This window comes from Zingiber officinale, chromosome 6B, assembly GCF_018446385.1.
Source record: "Zingiber officinale cultivar Zhangliang chromosome 6B, Zo_v1.1, whole genome shotgun sequence".
Taxonomy (NCBI): Eukaryota; Viridiplantae; Streptophyta; class Magnoliopsida; order Zingiberales; family Zingiberaceae; genus Zingiber; species Zingiber officinale.
Window position 1 is genome coordinate 134,701,484 of NC_055996.1, and position 1,355 is coordinate 134,702,838.

A 1,355-nucleotide genomic window follows, 5' to 3' on the forward strand; every position below is an offset into this window, starting at 1 on the left:
AAGATATTCTTAGTAAATAATCATGTAAAAAAATATTTTATAATAAATTATTGAATATGATAGATACTCTTCCTATTTTAGTTAACTAATATTATTAAAATTAAATAAAATAACTAAATAATTAACTGAAATTGTATTTTATTAATAATTGAACTCGTTAATCCGCGCAACTAATTTTTTTTCTGCCCTAGCCTACAAATAGGCTGCAACCTAAACCCTCTGCATCGCCTTTCTTTCGAACTCGCGGTTCATCCTTCCCTCCGCAATGACGAAGATGATTAAGCTCGTTTCCAGCGACGGACAAGAGATCGAGGTGGAGGAGGAGGTGGCCATCCAATTGAAGGTCATCGAGGGCATGCTCGGCGACTTTGACGGCGTCATCCCGCTCGCCCTCGTCCACTCCAAGGTGTTGCGCCAGATCCTCGAGTACTGCCGGAAGCACGCCGCCGCCAATTCTTCTCCCTCGTCCTCTGCCGTCGCCGCCGCTGCCTCCTCCTCCGCCTCCTCCATCTCCGCCGCCTCCTCCTCCGACAACTCCTTCTCCTCTTATTGCATCTCATCGAAGCCCGTCTCAGACCCCGCGCTCAGTGCTTGGGATAAAGAGTTCGTCAAGCTCGACCCATCCTCCCTCTACGATCTCTTCATTGTACGTACCGAAGAAGAAAGCCTTTTCTTTTCCGCTTTTCATGATTATTCTTCTGTTATTTGAAGATATCTAATTAATTAAATACGTCTTTTTGTTTGTTTGCTTGTTTTGGTTTTGTGTCACGGATCGATCGAACAGGCTGCAAACTACCTGGACGTTAAAGGATTGGTCGATTTTATCGCTGAAACCGTCGCCGACATGATCAAAGGGAAGGAACCGGAAGAGATCCGCCGGTTGTTAGACATCGATAATGATTTCACTCCTGAAGAAGAAGAAGCCGTCCGCAGCAAGAACGCCTGGGCATTCCAATAATTGCTATGATCTCCGGAACAGAACAAATTTGAAGCGACTTTTTAATTATCCGCCTTAATTACATTCTATTTTATTTACTGTTTTTATCTTGTCCCTTTGTAAATAAATATTCTCCATGATGTTCAATTGTTTGCGTTGATAAAATTTTAAGCAAATATCAGTACTGAAAGGAAAAAAAAGATCATATATATTTCTGTTGTTGCCATCGCAAACTCTATGTAATGCAAGATCATATATATTATCCAAGATGTTTAGATCCCCAATTAAAACATTTTTTGTTTTACCTAAATCTTACTAATCACATGGTTAAAAAGCACTTAAAATAAACAAAAAAATTCATGAAAAAAATAATCATTAGTAAATAATTATGTAAAAAATATTTTTAGGGAATAGAAGA

General features: G+C 39.3%; 1 protein-coding gene across 1 annotated transcript; it reads left to right on the forward strand.

Annotated features, from left to right (window-relative positions):
* The first annotated feature begins 265 nt into the window (after positions 1-265).
* On the forward strand, positions 266-958 carry LOC121991586 (SKP1-like protein 11). The gene is made up of 2 exons (XM_042545572.1): positions 266-646; positions 785-958. Exons 1-2 carry the CDS (start codon positions 266-268, stop codon positions 956-958), a joined length of 555 nt encoding a protein of 184 aa, XP_042401506.1.
* The last annotated feature ends 397 nt before the right edge of the window (positions 959-1,355 follow it).